This window comes from Oncorhynchus clarkii, chromosome 13 (assembly GCF_045791955.1).
Source record: "Oncorhynchus clarkii lewisi isolate Uvic-CL-2024 chromosome 13, UVic_Ocla_1.0, whole genome shotgun sequence".
Classification (NCBI taxonomy): Eukaryota; Metazoa; Chordata; class Actinopteri; order Salmoniformes; family Salmonidae; genus Oncorhynchus; species Oncorhynchus clarkii.
The window spans coordinates 39,329,748-39,353,886 of NC_092159.1; the positions used below are offsets into that span (position 1 = coordinate 39,329,748).

General features: G+C 45.0%; 1 protein-coding gene across 2 annotated transcripts in view; it reads right to left on the reverse strand.

The window, feature by feature from the left end:
- Positions 1-501: 501 nt before the first annotated feature.
- The window catches only part of LOC139364678 (caveolae associated protein 1a), a 31,088-nt gene continuing 7,450 nt past the window's right edge, over positions 502-24,139 (reverse strand). For both annotated transcript variants that reach the window (XM_071101618.1, XM_071101616.1), the window contains exon 3: positions 502-4,737. In XM_071101618.1, the coding sequence (XP_070957719.1) occupies positions 3,892-4,737 (846 nt within the window). In that variant the 3' untranslated portion in view covers positions 502-3,891. The remainder of the gene's footprint in view (positions 4,738-24,139) is intronic.

The window sequence follows — 24,139 nt, forward strand, 5'->3', positions numbered from 1 at the left end:
CACGCTCAATGGAGTTGCTTTCACTGTAGCTAGAACTCTGGATCCTCTACCACTCCCAGATTTTCAGTTGTTTGTTGTAATCTCTGGAGGCAAAGAAACATGGTTGACAATGTTTACTTTCATTACAAACTCACTCACACATTGAAGCAGCATGACTCAAATCTCTATCCTTAATGACCAATAGCTCAAGCACTCTTCTCTTTACTTTACAGTGTTTTGCATCATTAGCCGGTGCTTATCATGGAGTAACATTGGCTTATGGAGCAATATCATTATTTATCATGTGTAGGTTTGAATGGTTTTCAAGGAAAAGTGAACATGTTGGTTTCTTCTTTGTGATGCACATTCATTCAAAGAAAATGAATGGCCTCTGTTTACCCCGAATGACTAATCTGAGTAATGTCATGGTAATGGTCTATAATACAGCTGTACTGGCTGCACTTCACATAGCATTGGGTTGAACTTTGACATGTTCAATCATCACAGTGGTAAAGTCTGGTGTAAATCATATAGCGTTTATTGATATATAAGTGGTTTGACAAAAATAGTCATTTAATTCAACAGAAAAAGCAAGCTTCGTTATTAGATCAGTCGGAGATATTATCATCTCAGTTCAGTTGAAAATGGCAGTGCTCAGGATACGTACAGTATCCCGCAGGGTTGAGGTCAGTTGAAAATGGCAGTGCTCAGGATACGTACAGTATCCCGCAGGCTTGAGGTCAGTTGCATTTCAATTCCAGACAATTCAGGAAGTACACTAAAATTCCAATGATCTTAAATGTTTTTCAGTTAGGAACATTTGGAATTGGAATTTGGTTTACTTTCTGAATTTACTGGAATTTAAATGGAATTGGCTCCAACCCTGGTAACCTGCGGTAGTTTGACTGATCATTTTTTACAAAGAACTGCATATTAACTGACGATGCTGTGAGACTACACTACATGGCAAATAAATTAAACAGTTGAAAGATGAGCGGTCACTGTTTGTATCTCCACTCTCTCCTGAAGAAGGTAGGAAATGCTATGAATCTCCTTGGGGGAGATGAGGGGTGTTTAGAGATGGTGGTAAACTTAGCTCATGTTTGACAAAAACTTGGTCAATTTTTAATGTATCTGTGTGTTCAGTATGCACCTTGGCATTTATGTAATGAGAATCCATTTCAGCCTTGTAAAAAAAATAAGTAAAAACAAAATGTGAACTGCACAAAGACCTACATATTTTTTGAGGAATATCTTTGGTTTCTTTTTGACTGCATCATCTCTCCTTCTCTCTGCACTGACCACTCCCCCCTCTCTCTCACACACACACATCCTCTCTCTGTGTTCCGTCTCACTCTCCTCAGAGAAAGCACTCTCCTTAATCAGATTCCTGCCTCATTGATTATCCTAATGGTGTTCCAAAGAGACCTCCCCTCTCTACCCCGGCCCCTTCATCAAGGTTGGTCAGACACAGAGAGCTATGGAGACACGTAGAAAAGCCTTCTGTAGCGCTGGCTTCGAGCCAGGCCCTGTGTGCTTTCAGTCCTTCTGTACTTAGTCTCACTACTTTGTTCTCCAGAGGCATGTCTTGTAGGTAGAGAAAGAACACGAGACAACAGCTTTTAGCTTGTATTGCATTTACTGGTCTCACTTCACGTCAAACTCAAATCATCTATTCTAATCACCATCGTCTCCCTATATCAGACCCTTGCCAGACCACACAGGCACAAACAAGCTGACAAGTAATTCAAATAGACAGAGACTGAGGTCCAGGAACGGACATGACTTTTTTTCTTCCACCTTTGTAACTGCCATATCATTATTCACAATCCCTTGTAATTTGCTGCCGGCACAAACAAAATTGGATAGCACTTACATTTCTATATGCCACTTATAGACTTTCATTTAACTGTCACCTGGCACATTGACCTGTGCTGGAGGGGTTCCTACAATATTCTCTCCTTTTTCTCCCCACAATTACAGCACCCAGTGCAGTCCAGGTGAAATGCTGGATATATCCTGTCGTTAGCTGTGGCCATGGTGATAGATTCAATAAGCAAGGCTCTGTCAATCTCAGACAGACTCCTCTTCCAGGAGAGAAGCCTCTGGAGTAACAGTAACGTGGCAGGTTAACACAGGTATGTCTGTGCTTATTATAGCATATATGTACAATACATGTATGATTCTTGTAGCACTGTGAGCATACGTGCATACATTTGTACAATGTGTGTCAGTACAATGACATTTTTTTTAATGAACAATATCATGTAAGCACAGTGAGAGAAAAAAACAGTGAAAAAAGTGAACTTCTACAGAACGATGGCATTAGGAAACTTTGATTAAACGATGGCTCAAAATGTCATTCTCCTGTCATCAGTGACAAGCCCTAGTAACAACCAGGTAGTTTGGTGGTTACACTGGTAACTAAAAACTGAGAGAAGGATAACTATTTTCCAGATATCACACTATAGTACAACTTAGAAACTTAATGAGACATTATTTTTTTTAAAGGAAGGTAAAACTATGCAACTAAATTCACATCTCTTTCGAGTCGTCACTAATCCTTCATCCTTCTCATTCTCCATTTCAAAACAAATAGGATCTGTTGCGATCCTGTTTTTTATGTGAAAGGAGGATTACTTTACACGTCTGGCATCCATCAACCCCATGACATCATTTAAAGATACACTAGTTTTTCCCTGTTTGGCTCAAGATTGCGGCTGAAACATTACACACGCACAAAAATAGTTCCATTTATGCCAATCAGTGAGTCTCTTCCTCTTCTTTTTTAATATTGCATTTGCCATGACCCTCCATCTCGGTCCTCCAGAATGAAAACAATCAACCAATAGGGCCACACTGTTGATCAGAAATAAAAGCTTCATAGTGCTCCTCTAAGAAAAGTGAGAACTATCTTAATCTTTATCATTATCTTATCTATCTCGTCCTTTCAGAACCTTGACATGTTGACAGAGCTTGTATGCCCACACTTACAGTAGAAAGTTGGCTGCTCAAAATGGCTGTGAGCATTTGTTTAACCGATCTGTAAACTCTTCAGTCAAGGAAAAGACGGTCCCCTGTGTCTCTCCCCATGCACGTTGAAACCATCTTTAGGTGTTTCCAGTGTGTGCTCTTTCTCTTCATTTGTCAAAACTTAATTTCTCTGACCTGCACATCACATGACCACCAACCATCAAATCAGAAAATCTCAAGATACCACCACAACTGGGCACACACTGGCTGAATCAACTTTGTTTCCACATCATTTCAATGAAATTACGTTGAACCAACGTGGAATAGATGTTGAATTGACGTCTGTGCCCAGTGGGGGATATTTCCATATACATTGTTATGTACTGTTTATCCTACGTTAGCAATTATTGTACATCAAATCACAATAGCAACTACTATTTATTCCCTTAGCATTGTGGTCATTCTATTTCAAAAACAACAACAAAAAATTATATCAACAAGCAATATCCCAGACTAGACCAACCAGAGTCATTCAAAAACTAAAAGACAAGAAAATATGTAAGGAAGAAACAAAACTGCGGGGTTAAATGTTTTGTTGTTGTTGTTGTCTAGAACAGCACATACTACATTGAAAGTAATTCCTGATGCGTAATTTTTTTCCTTCTCAAACAAGATGTATGTAGGCACGTATGACTGACTGTAAGTTGCGTTGGATAAAAGCGTCTGCTAAATGGCATATTGTGTTATTATAATTTTTATTATAAGATGAGTAGATTGTGAACACTGTCCCGACAGTCCTTATCATGCATGCTGTGTCACTGTCATCCAAATGTAGGATGTTACTCTCCTCTTCTTTACTCTCCCCCTCTCTCTTCTCCCCTATCTCCTCATCCCTCTATTGTATCATTCTTCCAATCCTGCTGGGCCATGTAGACAGAGTTATTTGCTGGTTGTCTTCATGCTTGTTTTCACCACAGGGACCTTACTCCCCAGCCTGATCAGATGCTCTGCCACCTGGTCCTCAGCCACCTCCAGGAAAGCTGCCATCTCTGGGGTGTCTACTCTCACCAGCTCCTCCTCCTCTTCATCCAACTCCAGGACAGCACTCATCTCTGGGGTGTCTACTACTCTCACCAGCTCCTCCACCTCCACGTCTCCCTCCTCCAGGGCCTCATTCTCGGCCACCTCCTCCATCTCTGTGCCCTCTGTGTGCACCACTTCCACCTCTCCATCCCGGAACTTCTTCACGTGGAAGGTGAAGGGTGGCACGCGGTACACGGTCGTCTTGGAGCGGGCGTAGACGGTGTGGTCGGGGGTCAGAGACTTCTTCAACATCTCCTTGGAGCCCTTTAGCTTCTCCTTCCGCTCCATGTTGGGGGTCATCTTGTTGCCCAGCTTGCCCATCTTCTTCTCCAGGCTATGCTTGGTCTTCTCCAGCTTGTCGTGAGTCTTCTGCCGGGTCTTCTCCAGGTTATCCCTGGTCTTCTGCTTGGTCTTTTCCAGGTTGTCCTTGGTCTTCTGCGCTCTCTTCTCCCTCTGCTCTTTGGAGAAGGCCTTCTTGATGTTGTCCACTCGCGCCTTGCTGGAGCGTTTTATCTTCTCCGCCCGGGACTCTTCGATGATCTCCTCGATCTCCACCTCCTCGTCCGAGTTGAGGCCAGTGAGCGCCGCCTCGCCCCCCTCCTCAGGGATCTGCTCCAGCCCCCCTTCCACAGAGCAGCCCTCAGCTACATTCTCTGCCACCTTGGACGACTTTAGCGAGGCTTTAGCGGCCTTATTCTCATCCTGTGAAGACACAAAGGAGAGAGTGGATGAGGTTAGACAACAGGAAGAGTCAACATACAAGATAAGTATGAACGTTTATGTTTAAGGCTCCAGTTAGACTAATAAAAACAGCAGCAGATCCAGTTTTGCAGCCAGCTGATAGACTAGGACAGTATTACATTTTTTTTTTAAATTCTGTTTTATAATTTAAATTTTATTCGCTTTCAAGCATGAGTTTGCAAAGACAGTATTAAATCTACCTCATTACATATCAGTACTCTGAGTGAGATAAGATGTTCCTATTCTATTTTGTTCATTCACAGGGAACAATGTGTTCACAGTGTGGGATTTGTCCAATATATATACACACATTTTCAAATTGACTGCATGATTATGGAGGTTATATTGAAGTGTTCCGTAAAAGCCTGAGGCTGAAAAAATAAATTAACATCAATTCAAATGTATGTGGGCTCTGAGATGGAAATGAAATTTGACATTTATGTGTATGATAAATGATTCATCTTCATGGCTTGCCTCAGACACGTAACCTTACATTTATCAGTCGCACATTTTTTTATTTCAAACATGCCTGCTACTGTTGGCCAACCCCATCTAGTGGTCATACAATACAAACTGACCAAGACTACAAAATCTGCACAGACAATGAAATACTGTCCAGCCAATAGCACAGACTTTCCATATGTACCCTACTAGAAACCAGTGTCAGGGTCTTCTCAGCCAAAATACTTGGTGAATGTTCAGCACACAGAATAAGTGTAATCACCAACAGCTTGTGAAAGACATGTCATACACGTTTGTATGGTGTCTAATAATGAAACTAACATACTAAGCCAACTAGACCCAAAAGCATTTCCTGCTATTGGTAAACTACTTTACTGCACACTCCCACCTCGCTGAATCATTGTGATAACTGTGGTAAATGTTCTCCTGGTGTACCTCGGGCATACATAGTCTCTCTCTCGCTCTCTGTCTCTCTTTCTCTCTAATAGGCTTTTCAGTCTTAGTGAGTGTAAGGATGGAGACCTACAACCTTTCATGTGTCAATGTCACTGGTTGTCCTGTCTCTTCACAGCTCATCTCAGTAAGCGTATTGCATAACCTAGCCCTTTGATGTGGTTATCACACAACCGGTAGGGAGACACAGAACTAGGCATTTGCCTCTACCATTAAACATATTTTCCCACCACCCACCGCTTACAAAGTGTGACTTTCAATCTGACTAAAGTATCTCACTCTTAAATGTTACATCCGTCACAGTCTGCTGGTTCACATACAAACAGAGGTTTCAGGCAGACTTTATTTAAAGTATCGTTGTCATTCATCTAGTATAACCAAAATAACTGAAAATGTTCTCAGTATTTCCAAATGGACTGGATCATGCAGTCTTGCACTCCATCTAGGGGACAAGAAAGTTCTAGCATCCTGTAAAGGGACGCCCCATCAGATAAGACATTGTCTGTTCGTAAAACCAGTACTTCACACTGACATTCACAAACACTCACACACGGCCCACCTGTCCAAAACATCCCTTGACACCTATGCTTCTCTGACAGCTGCCACTCACTCAGCGTCCCAGTGATGATTTTTTCACAACGTTAGAGAAACGTTGTATTACTGGATGTCTACTGAGGGAGACCAGGAATATGCCGAGGATGTTATCCCTCAAATCAAATTGTATTGGTCACATACACATGGTTAGCAGATGTTCATGCGAGTGTAGCGAAATGCTTGTGCTTCTAGTTCCGACCGTGCAGTAATATCTAACAAGTAATCTAACAATTTCACAACTACCTTTTACACACAAGTGTAGAGGAATGAATAAGAATATGTACATTTAAATATATGGATGAGCGATGGCCGAACGGCATAGGCAAGATGCAGTGGATGGTATAGAGTACAGTGCATACATATGAGATGAGTAATGTAGGGAGTGCAAACATTATATAAAGTGGCATTGTTTAAATTGACTAGTGATACATCCAATTTTTTATTATTAAAGTGGCTAGAGATTTGAGTCAGTATGTTGGCAGCAGCCACTCACCCCGCTATCATCCAGAAGGATGATAGCGGGGTGAGCAGGCAGTGGCTCGGGTGGTTGTTGTCCTTGATGATCTTTTTGGCCTTCCTGTGACATCGGGTGGTGTAGGTGTCCTGGAGGGCAGGTAGTTTGCCCCCGGTGATGCGTTGTGCAGACCTCACTACCCTCTGGAGAGCCTTGCGGTTGTGGGCGGAGCAATTGCCGTACCAGGCGGTTATATAGCCCGACAGGATGCTCTCGATTGTGCATCTGTAAAAGTTTGTGAGTGTTTTTGGTGACAAGCCAAATTTCTTCAGCCTCTTGAGGTTGAAGAGGCACTGTTGAGCCTTCTTCCCCACGCTGTCTGTGTGGGTGGAACATTTCAGTTTGTCCGTGATGTGTACGCAGAGGAACTTAAAACTTTCCACCTTCTCCACTACTGTCCCGTCGATGTGGATATGGGGGTGCTCCCTCTGCTGTTTCCTGAAGTCCACAATCATCTCCTTTGTTCTGTTGACGTTGAGTGTGAGGTTATTTTCCTGACACCACACTCTGAGGGACCTCACCTCCTCCCTGTAGGCCATCTCGTCGTTGTTGGGAATCAAGCCTACCACTGTAGTGTCGTCTGCAAACATGATGATTGATTTGGAGGTGTGCATGGCCACGCAGTCGTGGGTGAACAGGGAGTACAGGAGAGGGCTGAGAACGCACTCTTGTGGTGCCCCAGTGTTGAGGATCAGAGGGGTGGAGATGTTGTTTCCTACCTTCACCACCTGGGGGCGTCCCATCAGAAAGTACAGGACCCCGTTGCACAGGGCGTGGTTGAGATCCAGGGTCTCGAGCTTGATGATGAGTTTGGAGGGTACTATGGTGTTGAATGCTGAGCTGAAGTCGATGAACAGCATTCTCACATAGGTATTCCTCTTGTCCAGATGGGTTAGAGCAGTGTGCACTGTTATTGTGATTGCATCGTCTGTGGACCTATTGGGGCGGTAAGCAAATTGGAGTGGGTCTAGGGTGTCAGGTAGGGTGGAGGTGATATGGTCCTTGACTAGTCTCTCAAAGCACTTCATGATGACGGAATAGTCATTTAGCTCAGTTACCTTAGCTTTCTTGGGAACAGGAACAATGGTGGCCCTCTTGAAGCATGTGGGAACAGCAGACTGGGATAGGGATTGATTGAATATGTCCATAAACACACCAGCCAGCTGGTCTGCGCATGCTCTGAGGACACAGCTAGGGATGCTGTCTGGGCCGGCAGCCTTGCGAGGGTTAACACGTTTAAATGTTTTACTCACGTTGGCTGCAGTGAAGGAGAGCCGGCAGGTTTTGGTAGCGGGCCGTTTTGGTGTCACTGTATTGTCCTCAAACCGACCTCCTAATGCCCTATGCTAAATCTAGCATGCCCATGCATCCCATAGAGATAGCTATGTCTTTGTTGTTACTGCCCTGCCCTGCCCCATCATAGCACTGCGCACATCACACATCACACATAACATTTTGCACTGACTCTATGCACACTCATAAGACTATATATACACTCACACACACACTACACTACACTACACTACAGACACACACACTACAGACACACACACACACACACACACACACACACACACACACACACACACACACTTTAACACTCAACATACAGTATGCTGCTGCTACTCTTCTTCTTTAGTCTTATTATTATCTATCCCGATGCTTAGTCACTTTACCCTGCCTTCATGTACATACAGTTGAAGTCGGAAGTTTACATACACTTAGGTTGGAATCATTAAAACTTGTTTTTCAACTACTCCACACATTTCTTGTTAACAAACTATAGTTTTGTCAAGTCGGTTAAGGACATCTACTTTGTGCATGGTGCAAGTCATTTTTCCAACAATTGTTTGCAGACAGATTATTTCACTTATAATTCACTGTATCACAATTCCAGTGGGTCAGAAGTTTACATACTCTAAGCTGACTGTGCCTTTAAACAGGCCTACCTTCAAACTCAGTGCCTCTCTGCTTGAAATCATGGGAGATTCAAAAGAAATCAGCCAAGACCTCAGAAAACAAGTAGACCTCCACAAGTCTGGTTCATCCTTGGGAGCGATTTCCAAACGTCTGAAGGTACCACGTTCATCTGTACAACCAATAGTACGCAAGTATAAACACCATGGGACCACACATCCATCATACCGCTCAGGAAGGAGACGCTTTCTGTCTCCTAGAGATGAGCGTACTTTGGTGCGAAAAGTGCAAATCAATCCCAGAACAACAGCAAAGGACCTTGTGAAGATGCTGGAGGAAATAGGTACAAAAGTAACTATATCCACAGTAAAACGAGTCCTATATCAACATAACCTGAAAGGCTGCTCAGCAAGGCTGCTCAGCAAGGAAGAAGCCACTGCTCCAAAACCGCCATAAAAAAGCCAGACTACGGTTTGCAACTGCACATGGGGACAAAGATCGTACTTTTTGGAGAAATGTCCTCTGGTCTGATGACAAAAAAAAGAAGTGTTTGGGGATAATGACCATCATTATGTTTGGAGGAAAAAGGGGGAGGCTTGCAAGCCAAAGAACACCATCCCAACCGTGAAACACTGGGGTGGCAGCATCATGTTGTGGGGGTGCTTTGCTGCAGGAGGGACTGGTGCACTTCACAAAATAGATGGCATCATAAGGAGGGAAAATTATGTGGATATATTGAAGTAACATTTCAAGACATCACTCAGAGAGTTAAATCTTGGTCACAAATGGGTCTTTCAAATGGACAATGACCCCAAGCATGCTTTTCAAAGTTGTGGCAAAATGGCTTAACTTCTTGATTCTACTTGAGACGCATATGTCTCAACTAGGCACCTGGAAATGCAAATGCGCTACGCTAAATGCTAAATGTACTCGTTAAAACTCAAACCTTGATCAAAATTCACAAGCAGGGTATTGAATTAAAGCTTCACTCGTTGTGAACCTAGCCAACAAGTCAGATTTTTAAAATGCTTTTCGGCGAAAGCATGAGAAGCTATTATCTGATAGCATGCAACACCTCAAAATGCCTGAATGCGACGTAAACAAAGACTTTGCTTATCCGGCGCTGCACAAAACGCAGAAATAAAATATAAAACATTCATTACCTTTGACGAGCTTCTTTCTTGGCACTCCTATATGCCCCATAAACATCACTATTGGGTCTTTTTTTCGTTTAAATCGGTCCATATATACCCAAAATAGCTTTCTATGGAAGCTGTGTCATTCAGAAAAAAACATCGTTTTTAAACGCTGCGTCATTTTTTAAAATTAAAAAAGTCGACGATAAACTTTCACAAAACACTTCGAAATCCTTTTGTAATCCAACTTTAGGTATTAGTAAACGTTTATAATCTATCAAAATGATTACAGGGCGATGTATATTCAATAGCTCCTCGTCTGCAAATCAATGGCTGCCAATGTCCACATTGAAAAGATCCTGGTGGAGACCGGAAGAAACGGAATCCAGATAGTTGGATTTTCCAACAAAAAATTCCATTGAAAATGACGACAATGGCGACATCGTGTGGAATTTGTATGAATTGCATGCAGGTCGATATTAAATTTTGTCCCCTTTTAACAACCCATGAAAGTGACTTATGGAAATTATTTTTAGCTTTCAGAGAGCAGTTTTTCTTGCGTTTTTCAATGAAACACACTATCTGTTATAGTCACAGCCGTGATTTAACCAGTTTTAGAAACTTCAGAGTGTTTTCTATCCACACATACTAATCATATGCATATACTATATTCCTGGCATGAGTAGCAGGACGCTGAAAAGTTGCACGATTTTTAACAGAATGTTCGAAAAAGGAGGGGGTAGAAGTAAGAGGTTTTAAGGACAACAAAGTCAAGGTATTGGAGTGGCCATCACAAAGCCCTGACCTATAGAAAATGTGTGGGCAGAACTGAAAAAGTGTGTGCGAGCAAGGAGGCCTTACAAACCTGACTCAGTTACACCAGCTCTGTCAGGAGGAATGGGCCAAAATTCTTGTGGAAGGCTACCTGAAATGTTTGACCCAAGTTAAACAATTTAAAGGCAATGCTACCAAATACTAATTGAGTGTATGTAAACTTCTGACCCACTGGAAATGTGATGAAAGAAATAAAAGCTGAAATAAATCATTCTCTCTAGTATTACACATTTCACATTCTTAAAATAAAGTGGTGATCCTAACTGACCTAAGACAGGGAATTTTTTACCAGGATTAAGTTTCAGGAATTGTGAAAAACTGAGTTTAAATACATTTGGCTAAGGTGTATGTAAACTTACGACTTCAACTGTATTTACCTCAATTACCTTGTTTATCTGGTACTGGTTCTCCCTCTATATAGCTCCATTCTTGTGTATTTTATTTTATTCCTCGTGTTACTGTTCCTCATGTTACCATGTGACTTATAAAATTGTATTTAAATTTGACTTTCACGCATTCTGAAAAATTATATAGTATCACTTATCTCGTCAAATGTCTCTTGCTTCTCTCTCGCTCTCTCTCTGTCTCTCTCTCTCTAAACTCTTTCACCCTGTCTCTCTCAACAATCTCTCTGTCTCTCTCTCTCTAAACTCTTTCACCCTGTCTCTCTCAACAATCTCTCTGTCTCTCTCTCTCTAAACTCTTTCACCCTGTCTCTCTCAACAATCTCTCTGTCTCTGTACACACTGTCCAGATTTAATGTTGGGAAACTGGCCCAGTCCTGAGTGTCTGCGCTGAGTCACTTTTACCTCTCCTCTGCCGTGTGTGTGGGTGTGTGTGATCTCACATTGAGAGCATTGTGGGGGAATGGGAATAGGTTGGCTTGTAATCAGGGAGCGGAACAATCACAACTGAGTCTGTGTTATGACACTGAGGGTTGGTGAGCTCGTGTGGTTTTATGAGGACATCCCTTCCGGCCAAACCCTCCCCTAACCCAAACCCAGACGACGCTGGGCTAATTGTGCACCGCCCCATGGGTCTCCTGGTCGTGGTCTTTGCTTTGTTTTTTATTTAGAAAAATATTAACTATTGGTAGTTACAGTCTTGTCTCATCGCTGCAACAATGGACTCGGGAGAGGCGTATGGACTCAGGAGAGGCGGAGGTCGAGAGCCGTGCGTCTTCCGAAACACGACCCAGCCAAGCCGCACTGCTTCTTGACACAATGCCCACTTAACCCGGAAGCCAGCCGCACCAATGTGTTGGAGGAAACACCGTACACCTGGCGACTCTGTCAGCGTGCACTGCGCCCGGCCCGCCACAGGAGTCGCTAGTGCGCAATAGGACAAGGACATCCCTTCCGGCCAAACCCTCCCCTAACCCAGACGACGCTGGGCCAATTGTGCACCGCCCCATGGGTCTCCTGGTCGTGGCCGGCTGCGACAGAGCCTGGACTAGAATCTCTAGTGGCACAGCTAGCACTACGATGCAGTGCCTTATACCACTGCGCCACTTGGGAGGGCCCATGTTTGGTTTGTCCATTTCTCTTCCTCTGCCTAAAAATAAAACACTCATCTCCACTGTCTTTCCCCTTTCCCTGTCTACTTTGAAATGTGTTGCAGAATCACACTGCTTATTAATTCCTGAGGCGATGACTGGAGGAGATAATCCGTCCGTTAGCTGGATTTGACCTGTTGACAGAGTTGGGCATAATTTGAGGCACTGCGATGAAACAGATCTGTATCGCTTTATTTGAACTAAGTCAGGAACTGCCGACTTAAAAACAATGCCATGGCAACCCGTCACAGTAATAAGGTTAAAGGTGGAGTTTTGCATCATTGTGACACATTAAAGCAGGTTTGTAATGTTTCTTAACATCTCATTGAATGTGTACTCATTCTCCTCTCCACCCTGCTGTTACCTCATATTAAATCGTACTTTATCGTGTGTTCCTTCTTGTGTAGGTGTACTCCCATAGCATCTAGCCCTCCTCCTCCTCCTCCTCCTCAATTAGTACCACTTTCCTTTCTTCCCTTGTTATCGTCAAGGCAACAATCCCTTGACACTTTCTATTTGTTTCATCATAGTTCAAACAAGCGGCTCGGGTTCACAGCTCATGCAAAGCCAAGGCTTTTTATGATGGCTTTCATTGCTCTTGTACTGGGGGAGATGTGAGTGTTTTATTTTTGCAATGATGAAATACATTTAAAAAGTAGTTGACTGGAGCAGCGTGCACTGTTAAACAGGATAATGTGACGCTCAAGCCTGCAACATTATGTCCTGGGACAAATCATTTGTGATTTTGAATTCCGTACTTTGGTTTATTCTGACATACTGAACATCATATCTCATCACAGCCAGGCAGATAGTATGTTCATAGGTTTCATATACTGTATTTTTGCATCGGCATTAACCAATACCACACCCTTCCCCTTATTAATCCTTGCGCTGGTCTGACGTTCACAACAGTACGAGTGGAACCTATCATAAAATGACCATCGCTTCCTTATCTGGTGCTGTGTCCTACTCTGCTTGCAGTGTGTGTGTTTATTTCGGGCTCGCCTTTCCCTCTCTCCGGATTCCATCCACCATTCCCTGGCTACTAGCCACTGTAACATTCTGCCCCCTCCCCTCCTAGCCTCTCCTCCCAGTCCTCAACAGGGCAACAGATAAACATAGGATCATGTCACCACGGCAACAACCATTGTGGAACATCGCCCCTGGTGGGGTGTGAAGCTAAGCCTGATAAATTACTACGGAGGATGATGAACCCCCCCCCAGGCGACACCATCGGAGGAACTACTGTACTAACACGCTACTGTTCTATGGGACAGATTAGATTCAGAACATAACTGTCATCATCATACTAATATTTTATCTTGCTACAGCTAAACTGTACATTACATGACCCCTAAGCAGCATGTCGGCCCGGCCTGCCACTGATTCCATTGGGGTGAACATAATAAGATGATGGGTGCCTCGCCCACCTCGGAAGTCATACAACAAGTCATACAGCCTTTCCCAGAATGCCCGGCTGAACAGTCAATGATGTTACATCATTGAGGGCATCGCCATCTCCTGTGTCGGGGTGGTGCCCTGTCGCAGCCTGATTAAAATCATGTAGGAAAGGAAATGCACGTCTTCGCGGCCATCAGTAGCTCTCCCTGTATATGATTAATAAGAGAGAGAGGGAAAGGACCGAGGGAAAGAGTGAGGACGGAGATGGAAACTCCATGAGTGTCCCTGTGTTACCCTCCTCTCTCCTCCCACTCTAGCCATGGAAAAGTCTGGTCTACATGTGAGTGTGTACGCTACTATGCTTGAAGGAGTGCCTGTGGAGAATGTGGTTGGTTGAGTGTGTGTGTCTACACAGAAAGAAAGAGGGAGCTCTGTTTGTTAGTGTCTCTGCCTTTGCATCGTGGCCTGGGGGGGGGGCTGCTCATGGAAAAGCTGGCAGATGGAGGAGATTTAGCACTGGTTACACTGTGTGTGTGTGTGTGTGTGTGTGTGTGTGTGTGTGTGTGTGTGTGTGTGTGTGTGTGTGTGTGTGTGTGTGTGTGTGTGTGTGTGTGTGTGTGTGTGTGTGTGCGTGCGTGCGTGCGTGCGTGCGTGCGTGCGTGCGTGCGTGCGTGCGTGCGTGCGTGCGTGTATGTGGAACAAGAGTGTCTGTAAATCTCTATATGCAATACTGTGTGTGTTTGTGTACAGTGTGTGTTGGCTGTGACAGTTTATCCTATGCAGGGTGCTGAGTCCAGGCAAGTCGACATCTGTCTATTGCTCATGAGTCGTCTCTCTGAGGGAAACACTCCCTAGGAGGTATTCTGAAAATACACAAACCAGCCTGAGGCCCAGAGAACACAGTAAACAAGTCATACATTCTACTGACTGAGAATGAAATAACAGAGAGAGAGAGTGTGTATGTGTGAGAGAGAGAATGAGAGAGAGAGAGTGTGTGTATGTATTAGCGTGAGAGTGAGAGAAAGGTATGAGAAGAATAGTAGAAGGTACAGTGGTAAACAGGCCTCTTAACATTTAAAGTCTTGCAGTCCCATCGATGCTACATGAGGCCTATCCTGTTTTGGCATCTGAATGCAGCGTTTTACTATTAAAACCTAAAAAGGCTTTCTAGTTTGGTTATTTTTCTCTGAGGGTGAGTGTTCTGCCTCTGACTCATTCTTAACCACACACTCGTTGCCATGGACGACGACAGAGCAAACAGTTGTCCAAACCACAGCTAAAAACTACAGCAGCTATGGCCATAAGGGCACTCTTCTGTCTCCTAGCCAGCCCAGGGCCCCTTTTCTGCAACACAAAGCCACACTCTCAGACTCTCTCTCCTTAGATATCAATCACAGTCCTATGACATCAGCATTTTATAATGTCAATTAAATAAACATAATATAAATGTCTGCCTGTCTTTCATGACCTATCAAAAATGTCATGTGGATTTGATAATTGTTAATAATTGTAGATAAGGAATGTCACAGACCAAATTGTATTGTAAATTACCATCCTTGCCCTTTTGGATGGAATGGAAGGTTTTCACAACAAACGTTTAGGGAATGTAGATTAGGACAAGTTTGGATGACATTAGGATTGATGCCAACCCTTTACTCTGGTACCCTCCCACATGCATCAGATATTTCACAAGAACAGGAGAACAAGAGAGGAAGCCTAGTGAGGTAAGAAGAGCTACTTGGGTTTTACTAGACAATGAACGTCTACCTACAGATGTAGGATCTTATTATGAGCCAGTTCGCTACACCAGGAAAACAATCCTGCAGCAACAGTAAATGTGAATTATTATATGGATTATAATGAATTTACATTTTTCGTCAAGTCTGACATTTTAAAATGAAAATTACAAGCCTTTTGAAAACCTTGAATATACTACAAGTTTGCATTTCATGCTGCGCAGGAAAATTCTCAGTAACAAAAGAGCGATCAAATTAAGATCCTACATCTGTATAAATGACCTCTACTCCCATCTTAATCAGATGCCCGTGACCTCACGCCATCGTTCCTCCTGGGGCAGATGAGATGAGATGAGATGAGAGGCATGCCTTGTGAGTCACCCTGGCAGCTGTCTGATCCTGTCTAGCCCCAGTCTGCAGTATGCAGCTGTGCCTTCAGCTTTCACAATGACCCATCTGGGCCCCTTCTGGGACAGGAGCAGAGGGTGGAGGGCCCCTGGCAGTTATAAACATGGTGCTAGCAGCTGATGTACTACTGTAGTAATGCTTTCCAATGCTTAAGCCTCTTTCTATAGGCATAGTTTTTTGGGGGGCTCAACACATTTAACACACGACTACAATGAGAATATTTATTTACAATAAGCTACTACAGAAGGGTGTTGGGAAATAGTCTTACGCATCCCAGCTCACCCTTTTAGTTCAGTCAGACACAGTCAAGGCACAGAGATCGGGTTCTCGTTCCATCTACCTCGAGCATCCTGGGGAATCGTCATGACCACCATCCCGACGCAGCAGAGGAGTACAAAGGGAATTCTGTGTAGTGACCCACGGCACCTCTGATCTCACCATCCCACTATGGCAAACAATGTAACATAGCCCAACTGTGATGGCTTCACATGAAATGAAGCAGTGGAAATACATTCTGTTTGACACCGGAAGGGAGTTCCTTGGGGTTTCTTTCAGAGCGATGTGTGACCTCACCACACAGGAGTCTGGCGGGGATATGTCCCTTTCCAGGGCTCAGCCAATCCACTCAACCTCTCTCTATGACTACAGCCACTGGAATCCCTACAACTACAACCACTGTCAACATCACCAGCTATCATGGAACCTTTGCCTTTCCACACGTTTCTCTGTAGGACTTGCATGTCTAACTCTCTAACGTAGTGATTCTGTAACTTCTGTACTGAGATCTGCTCCCAACGTCTAACAATAACGCCAGGTTGACAGTTCAGACATAAAGTCTGTATCAGATCGCATCGGGCTGATGATGATGATTAATGATTAGTGGAGCCATCATTCCTGCCCAATAACATAAGACACACTTCAAGCCATTAATCCCATGTCATGTCAGTCTGCCTTTTGTTCTGACTGTGTCCACTGTGGAACTGATTCTGCTTTATCTAAAGGGCACATCCCTGGGGGAGGGAGGGGGATGTTTTTATGGAAAAAGTTTGACATTAGAGAAAGAGCTTTTGTTCTCGCTCTTGGTCTGCTCGTCGGGTGTGCAGCAGCCTCTGTTTTGGTTTACACTATCAGACTATCCCTGGAGTTTATTGGGACCAACACAATCCAACGTGTTCTCCTTCCCCTCATCCACTTCTGGTGGAGGTTTAGGCCACCTGAGACGACTGATTAATGTCCTATTATGAGATGTGCCAGAGTTGTCAGAATCTCTACCGCTGAAGTTCATACCTCATAGTTGACATCAACCTACCTGGGTGGGAGGCACTAGTTATATTACCCACACTTAAATGTCTTCCCTCTCAGAGAGAGAGGTGTTAAGTAGTTCTAGGCAGTGGTGCGTCTTAATAAGGGTGAAGTATAGGAAGAGTAATAACAACTAAAGCCAGTGTCAAACCCTCCATCCACCCACGAAAGCTCCTTGATAAGAAACCATTTTAAAAGCTTGATCAGCCTAATGCCCTCTGTGTGGAGTCTGCTAGGTTAATAATCAGAGTTATGAGCGGCCATAACCCACCCAGTGCCTTGCCTAGATCTCAGTGACAGGATATAACTCACAGGCCAGTGCCAGGAACACACCGTCCGAGCAGCAGGCATCAGTGTTGGCGATATGTCACCAGCTAACACAGCTGCACCTGGAACTGCAGGACACACTGTCCAGATAGAAATAAGCCATGCACTGTGTTTAGATGTTGACAACTGAATAGCCGCACACAATCGCAAAGACACCGGTGTGCACACACAGAGATCCAGAAACACAGAGACACATCCACACACACACCCACATACACTGACACCATCATTCTGTGCTGCTGCCGGTGGCTAAATCCAGTCTCACTCTATGAAACAGGACCCGCCGCCATTCCATTCCATTCCACACTCGTTGCAAGAGTATTTATAATCAAAGCACCAGAGCAGATTTTCATTTACACGGTTTCTGAAAAAAATTTGGCCGAGTTATTACGATCTTGGCAGTGGCCTTCTGAAGTAGCGGCTAGAGCGTAGGCTACAACGTACAGTAAGTAACATGTTGCTCCAGCGCCCACAATTCTGTGGACTGGAATCGGAACAAAATATCTGTTGACCAACCCAGGAACGTTGAGTGGCGGATGGACAGGTGCCCTGACCTTTAGCTTGCCTGGCAAATCATCGTCTTCTGTTGTGGGAGCGAGCTCTGTAAGCCAAGAGGGCAGTGGGTGGTTGAGACCCGTGCAGACGTCTGGGTCATACGAGTAGTTCATGTTTGTATCTCTTAATAAGTGCAGCTCACAGTGACTTCGCCTGGTCCCCTTAATAATTCGGTCCTCAAGTGCAAGAGTAGGCTTTGACCCACACACACGCACAAAAGTACACGCACATGCACTCATTGACAGGATGTGAGCTGAATTAGCTAATGGGTAGCAGGAAACAACAGTCTTGTGGGTCTGCGAGTCAGACGACACAACAAGTGATGCTGTTTCCCAACAGGACCCCACCTCTCGCCCCCAACGGCGTCAAAATGAGCCCAGCGTGAACCATGCACATTGTTAACAATGCCGCATGTGCTCCAGCTGTAAAGTCTACTGCTAATATATAAATAGGCATGGACAAAGAGACACACACTACAGTGGTTTCAGGGTAATATACTGTGTTCAGTTTGGCAGTGTCTGAGGGCCACTGGCCTTCAGCCTTGGGAATAGCAGGGGTCCTCTTTCTGCTGCACATATCCCACTGGCAGTGATATAAAACCCTGTACGCAAGAGTAACACTGTCTATCAGCCAATCCCTTATCAAGCCTTCACACAGCCATGACACCCAGATACTAGCTATGAGACAGATCTGTCAACCTTCATGAACCCATTGATCTTTGTAAAGAAATGATTAGAAGGAGAATAGCTTTTACCAATTAGTATTTGTTGGGGCTGACTGGGTGTGATAGGGTGGAGCAGGGGTCTTCAACAGGTGGCCCATCTGTTTGGGCTTCATTCTGTCAATTTGCAGTCTACAAATGATTATAATTATGTTCCGTCCCCCAGATCATCCACTCAGAATCTAGTTGGGGACTCTAATGGTAGAGGGAGGTGTAAAGAAAGACAGAAGAGAGGTGGATAGAACCACCACCGCTGGGGGGCATATGTAGTCGGGTTTAAGCGGCACGCTGCACTACCACCAGACCAGACCACGGCAAAGCCCTCCTCGATCTGACACAACTGTGTAAGCAATATGGCTGAAAGTCTACCAAGCTCTCTGAGTTATTAGGTGGAGCTAAATGATTGAACCTATCCAGTCATGTCTGGTATATCTGTTTCTATATCCGTGTCTTGTGTTAGGGGCCAGGGGTTGATTTGAAATCAGGCATTCTTTGCATTCTTTAGGACATAAACTCTATGAATACTGTGACAAGAGAAAATAACTATTCTGTGATTTTGAAACATTAAGTTACAGGACAAAGCACAAAGAACCTTAACAAGGGTACACCCCTTTTGTCAAGAGTGGAACCACATTGTTAAAATAATACACAATCCTTTTACACAAGTTAGATCAAAGGCAGAGAGAATCCTTTCAAGCCAGGGAATGATACTGTGATGTGAAACCTATGCAAGTGCACCTTTTACAGCGCTTTTTGATCTTTCCCAAGTATAAAAAGGAAAGAAAAACAAAATGAATGACAGCTCAGTGCTCTTGACTGAACTCTTCCTAAAGCCTGAACAGATATGAGAGAAGAGGGAGATAATCAGTAGAGGACCACAGACTGCTGCACTGTGCCAATAGATACAATTCATGTAGCTAGCTGGCCCCAGGCTGTTCCAGTCTGATCCTGGGCCATGATAAAGATGGTGTTGATGGGAGGGAGAGCCAACAGAAAGAGCCTGTGGTTTGGAGTGGACTCAGGATGTTCAAGGAAACTAAACACATCGGAGGAAAGAAGAGGAACATTTGATTTGACGCAAACCTACAAGAATGTAGGATCTCCTTGCCAAAGCGAGGGGCTTTCCCCTTTTTTCCTGGCATATTATGGCTGTGGTCTTCCTTCTGATCTGTCCATACAACTTTTAGGATCCCCTGAATACTCAGGCAGACATCTTAGAACAAAAATAACAATCAAGTGAGTGGAATTAAGGTGAAAGGGCCGCAAGGGATACACTTCAAATAAAATGTACATGAAGTGCTTACCAAAACCGATATAATACAACTTCTGAATTTGCACTCAACATAGAACATAACACCATGCCAGTGTGTCATTCAGAAATGTGAACAGTGAGGGAGAGGGGCAGTGAACTGACTTTGCACACACACAAACACTCATGCACCCTAGTATTGAATCTCTCGGCCAGTGTTCTACAGAAGAGCTGACACGCAACAGTGAAATGTAGAGCCTGCCAAACATCTCTCCACAAGCTGCAGGTACTGGAGGGTGGGGAGGGGAGGGGAGGGGAGGGGAGGGGGGGGGGGTGTAGGAGTATGGATGTCAGGAGAGGTTGACCCAGAGGGCAGTGAGAGACGGAGAGTGAGTGAGGTAAAGTGGGAAAATCCAAGGGGATGAATCATCGTACTAATTTGGTGCTGCTGTCTTTCTCTTCGTTCTTCTCTCTCTCCACCCTACTGTACGCCATCATCACACACCTCCCCGGTTCCCCCACAGTGATCACAGTGAGTCTGACTAGACCATAGAGAGGTCACAAGCTTGAGGTAATTGGTTCTGAAGTGCAGCCAGGTTTGCCTGGGGTTGGGGACAGAGACTGAGGGAGACAAGCTGTAACTGAGAAGTTGGATGTCCCCTGTGATAGAGTCAGAGACAGGACTGTCACTGTCCCCTGACTCCATGCCAGAGCAGTACAGGGATGCTGAAGAGGCTCGTCCATCATAGACACACAGATCCTGAGTTTTCAATAACAGATGAATGAGTGGACTGACAGCCCGTACCACACCCTCAATGCAATGATCAGATGGGCGGGAGGCCTTGGTCCACAGACACCTCTGAAGCATCCCTGGAGGAGGGGAGGAGGAAGAGAGAGGATGATAGAAGATGGGTCAAGGGACATTTGTAGTTGAGAGAGGGCCGATGAGATGTAGCTTTGCCCTAGGCCTGCCACAACACTGTCAGCTGTTGCTGGGACTCTGGGACCCTCAGAGACTCTTCCTCCCTCGCACTCTCCTCCTCACACTCTCCTCCTCACACTCTCTCACAAGGACAGAGTGTTTGAGTGGCATGTGTTTCTCTCCAGGGAAAAACCTAAATAGGTTATAGCATAGGTTATGCACTACATGGGAGAGGCCATTTTTGTGATTTGTTATGATTTCCTCTTCTATAACAAATGGGAGATATGTCTTTGGGTATATTTTTGGGTGCCGGTGTCCAATAGTATGGCCACACCCTGCTGTTGCAAGGGGATCGTGTGTTCTCCTGTCGATCCAGGTTTAATCATAAAGCATCACTGTCAGAGTGTTTCCCTGATTCTAGCCACATGAAAGGATGTGGCTATTCTCAGAGAGCACTCCCACGAGAGAAGAACAGCTGTGGTTGACGCCAGCACAAGCTCACACACGCAAACACGGAACACGCATGAACGGAACATGGAACATGCACAAACAGAACATGGAACACGGGAACATGCACAAATGGAAAACACACTCGCAGTGGATCCCGAGTGCATCCACCTATGCAAACATACTCAGCTAATCCTCTGACTTACAGTAACTCGTACTGTAACCCCCCCTAACCCCAGTTCTCTGATAATGGACATGAGACGTATCACATGTGGGGTTTGCTAGGACCGCCTACTCTCTCGAAAGTACCCATCAGATGCGTCTGTTGGGGACAGACGGGTAGAGTGGAGAATGTGGTAAGAGACATAAAAGGAGCCAGTCTCCCCCATCTGGTTATTCTCAAGCATAATTGTCTTCCTCACACTCTCGCGAGCAGGGGAAACGCAATGATATAGTCACACAACTGCTCCACGACACAAACGCACCAACTGTAAAAACATAGAGCGTGCATAAGTAGCTGGCAGGCCTGTTTTTTCTTCTCTCTCACTGGCTAGGCCTCTCTCTCCAAGTGAGGATGGATAACTGCTATGTTACGCTTAGCCAACTGTGTACCACCCTGCGTACCACCCTACCACCCTTCTGAAGCTAAGCAGGGTTGGTCCTGGTCAGTCCCTGGATTGTTAGGCCAGATGGTGTTGGATGGCCAGTAGGAGGCACCCTTTCCTCTGGTCTAAAATTCCCCAGTGATTGGTGACATTACCCTGTGTTGGGTGCTGTATTTTGGATGGGACATTAAACAGGTGTCCTGACTCTCTGTGGGCACTTATTGGCACCCATGGCTCTTATTGTAAGAGTGTTAACCCTGGTGCCCTGGCTAAATTCCCATCTGACCCTCATACCATCATGGCCATCTAATCATCCCCAGCTTACAATTGGCTCATTCATCCCCCTCCCTCTCCCCTGTAACTATTCATTGCTGTAAATGAGAATGTGTTTTCAGTCAATTTACCAGGTTAAATAAACACATTTTTAAAAAAAGCCCTGCATGACGATAGCTGCCAGGACTATTAATAAGCAGGATTGTAACTGCCGACTGTAAAAATCACTGGTCATCAGGTGGCTCGAAGATGAGGAGGGAAAGGATTGGTGTCGCTCGGGCAGCCCGGGGTCCACTTTTTCTTTGCCTGTTAAGCTGGATATTCTCAGCCAAAGTGTCATTTCTCCCACCACCACTAGGCTCATGGTACAACCACATCCTTGGCTGACACTACCGGAAGCACGGATGCTATGGTCAGTAATCATACAGATCTCCTCCCAATCTGGGTCTAGGGTCTCCAAGTTCAAGTTCAGTTTCTTCCTCTCCTCCACCAGTAACTCAGCCGGATATTACTCAACAGTAAAGAGGTCCCGTTGAGAGCTCTAAATGCTTGGGCCAAGACCATGTTAGTTTTCTGAAAAACAGAGGCAGTGAGGCGCTGGTATTGTTAATAACACAGCACATGGGGCTGGTGTGGTGAGCCAGGCTTGGGGTACCCTTAGCAAAAATCCTGCTAGTGAGGGTTTTTTCCCACAAGACCTTAGCTTCCCTGAGGCAAGCTGGTACCGCAGGGAGCAATTCCTTTATTGGGGCTGTATGTGACTGGCGTCTCTTTCTGTCGTATAGTTCCCTTGACGGGCCCTGAGCCCGCTTGCAGATACTGTATGAAGGAGCCCAAACTCCATTGGAGGAGGGGCAGCTCCACTGCTCTCGGGCCGTCAGGTCAGCTGACCTGAGAGGGTGGGAGAATGTGGTCGTAATCTCGAGGATCTCCGTGAGATGAATCCCATCGTCATCCTCATCATTCCCTAACTCAACCTCCCCCAACACTACGTCGTCGGACAGTGAGGGGAGGGAGTCAAGGCTATCCGCCATGACCTCGCCCCAACTGGGCTTAGTTGCAGGGTCCTGTGAGCACTGGGCATGTTCCTACCCAAGCAATTGATGCATAGAGGATGGGAATCTTCCCTGCTTGACCTCTCACTCTCTCACACACACACACACACACACACACACACACCAACGAGCTAAGAGCGTTTGCCACAGAGACAGTGGAAAGAGGTGAAACCTGACTCAGAGCCAGTGTTGATTCACCATGCTGACACTCTGGCCAAGCTCCTCCGATATCATTTAACGCGACACCGTGCAGTTGCTGGCAATAAATAGAGCTGGGACTGAACCGTGTAGGACTACGGCAACATGAAGGCCACAGTTCATACGACTGACTACTGGTAGAGTCACAGTTCAGACAGTTGCAGTGGTGTGGAGTCACAGTTGACAGTTCAGACAGTAACAGTGGTGTGGAGTGGAGTCACAGTTGACAGTTCAGACAGTAACAGTGGTGTGGAGTGGAGTCACAGTTGACAGTTCAGACAGTAACAGTGGTGTGGAGTGGAGTCACAGTTGACAGTTCAGACAGTAACAGTGGTGTGGAGTGGAGTCACAGTTGACAGTTTAGACAGTAACAGTGGTGTGGAGTGGAGTCACAGTTGACAGTTCAGACAGTAACAGTGGTGTGGAGTGGAGTCACAGTTGACAGTTCAGACAGTAACAGTGGTGTGGAGTGGAGTCACAGTTGACAGTTCAGACAGTAACAGTGGTGTGGAGTGGAGTCACAGTTGACAGTTCAGACAGTAACAGCAGTGGCATTCAGTCAGTCACCATTCTGAAAGTCAGAAAGTACATTCAGTAACATAGGGGTCAAAGTTCATAGAGTAATATGGGAGTCAAGGTTAACACAGTCACAGTTCAACGGTAAGTATTAGTTGTCTTGAATGGCAAAGCACAGGTGAT